The 2,130-nt window shown below is 41.8% G+C and overlaps 1 protein-coding gene across 1 annotated transcript; it reads left to right on the forward strand.

The window, feature by feature from the left end:
* The first annotated feature begins 379 nt into the window (after positions 1-379).
* LOC123592742 (olfactory receptor 1L3-like) lies at positions 380-1,375 on the forward strand. The gene has a single exon (XM_045468077.1). The coding sequence runs from the start codon at positions 398-400 to the stop codon at positions 1,373-1,375; it is 978 nt and encodes a 325-aa protein (XP_045324033.1). The 5' UTR covers positions 380-397.
* The last annotated feature ends 755 nt before the right edge of the window (positions 1,376-2,130 follow it).

A 2,130-nucleotide genomic window follows, 5' to 3' on the forward strand; every position in this document is an offset into this window, starting at 1 on the left:
TTTATGAGAAGCTGACCTGAACCTCAGTCATAGACTGTATCTGTGGATCCTGTGATTATCAGCCACAGAGTAAGGAAAAGAAGACGGTAATATCTCTCTCTCTCTCTCTCTCTGTCTCTCTCTCTGTCTCTCTCTCTCTGTGCTCCTCTCTCTTTTTCTCTCTATTTCCTCTTGAATCTATTTTCTATAGATCTCTATCTCAAAAATTCTAAAAGAACAAGTGAAAATACACTTCTGGCTCTCATTTGCCCATATTCATAAAGAAAAACATTGAAGTCCATGCTCTATTACTAACTGCTAATTCTCATTGCAAGAACCAGATGGAAAGGTGCATGTCCTAGATGACATAAGAACCATTAATTGACAGGACCTTGTATCTGTAGGTGCATTCAAGTCCATGGGAATTTCCAACCTGACAAGACTGTCTGAATTCATCCTCATAGGACTCTCCTCTCACCCTGAGGACCAGAAGCCACTCTTTGCTCTCTTTCTTATCATGTACCTGGTCACTATAACGGGGAATCTGCTCATCATCCTGGCTATCCGCTCTGATCCCAAACTCCAAAACCCCATGTACTTCTTCCTGAGCATCTTGTCCTTTGCTGATATTTGCTACACAACAGTCGTAGTCCCCAAGATGTTAGTGAACTTCTTATCAGAGACAAAGACCATTTCCTATGCTGAATGTCTGACACAGATGTATTTTTTCCTGGTTTTTGGAAACATAGACAGTTATCTCCTGGCAGTTATGGCCATTGACCGCTATGTAGCCATTTGTAATCCTTTCCACTATGTCACTGTGATGAACCACAGATGCTGTACGTTGCTGCTGGCCTTCTCCGTAGCTTTCTCCTGCCTCCACTCCCTCCTACATGTCCTCCTGGTGAATCGACTCACGTTCTGCGCATCAAATGTAATCCAACATTTTTTCTGTGATGTCAACCCTGTTCTGAAACTGGCCTGCTCTTCCACCTTTGTTAATGAAGTTGTGGCCATGACAGAAGGGATGGCTTCTGTGATGGCCCCATGTATCTGCATCATCATCTCATACCTAAGAATCCTCATTGCTGTCTTCAACATTCCCTCGGCGTCTGGAAAATGCAAAGCCTTCTCCACCTGCAGCTCCCATCTCACTGTGGTGACTCTGTTTTATGGGAGTATTAGCTATGAATATTTTCACCCTTTGTCCAGGTATACTGTCAAGGACCGAGTAGCAACAATCATCTACACTGTACTGACATCCATGTTGAATCCATTTATCTACACTTTGAGAAATAAAGACATGAAACAGGGCTTAGAGAAACTGATAAGCAGGATTAAGGCTCAAATGGATATGCTTTCTACTACACAAGCCAACAAAATCCATGGATCCTGATTATAAGGTGTGAGTATGGTTGTGTGTGCTCATGTACACATGCCTGCACACACTCATAGGTGCACACACACACATACACACACATACACACACCAGGATGTAAGGCAAATTTTGTAAAAATATACTCTTTGCTCAACTGTAGTTGCACCCTGTACTTTTCAGCCCTGTGGTCTCTGTTATGTCATGGTTGACAGTATCATTCATGTCTTAGTACCTATGCTACAATGCAGATTACAATATTTCTCTATTCCAGAAAATCACATTCCTTTTACCCCTTCCATATTTATATGGAACCTCCCATATTTCCAACATTTATAAATACATCCAAATTTGGTCACCTGAATTACAAGAGAGTTTTTGTACATCTACTTAGAAATTTATATATGTGCAAAAATGTTTTGCCTTCATAAACACTCTGTTCTATCTGAAATAGTCAGAAGTTGTTTTGCAGGTTGTTGGGTGGGTGAGTGTGTGTGTGTGTGTGTGTGTGTGTGTGTGTGTGTGTGTCCTCTCTGTTGGACTAGGAGCTTCCCAACTGCAGAGTCTGTGTTCTCTGATCATGCCATGATACAACTATGGTTCCTTTTATTAATTCTCCCCACAGCTGGATATCCTGAGCTCTGGAGTCATTAGATTCACAACAACTGACATCAATCACTTAACTGACAATTAGTAAGCCAGCTCTATGCCTCTGTATGTGTTTTGGTCTCCTCCCCTCCTCAAGTTGCATTCATCAGCCAACACTCCCTGAAACT

This window comes from Leopardus geoffroyi, chromosome D4, assembly GCF_018350155.1.
Source record: "Leopardus geoffroyi isolate Oge1 chromosome D4, O.geoffroyi_Oge1_pat1.0, whole genome shotgun sequence".
Taxonomy (NCBI): domain Eukaryota; kingdom Metazoa; phylum Chordata; class Mammalia; order Carnivora; family Felidae; genus Leopardus; species Leopardus geoffroyi.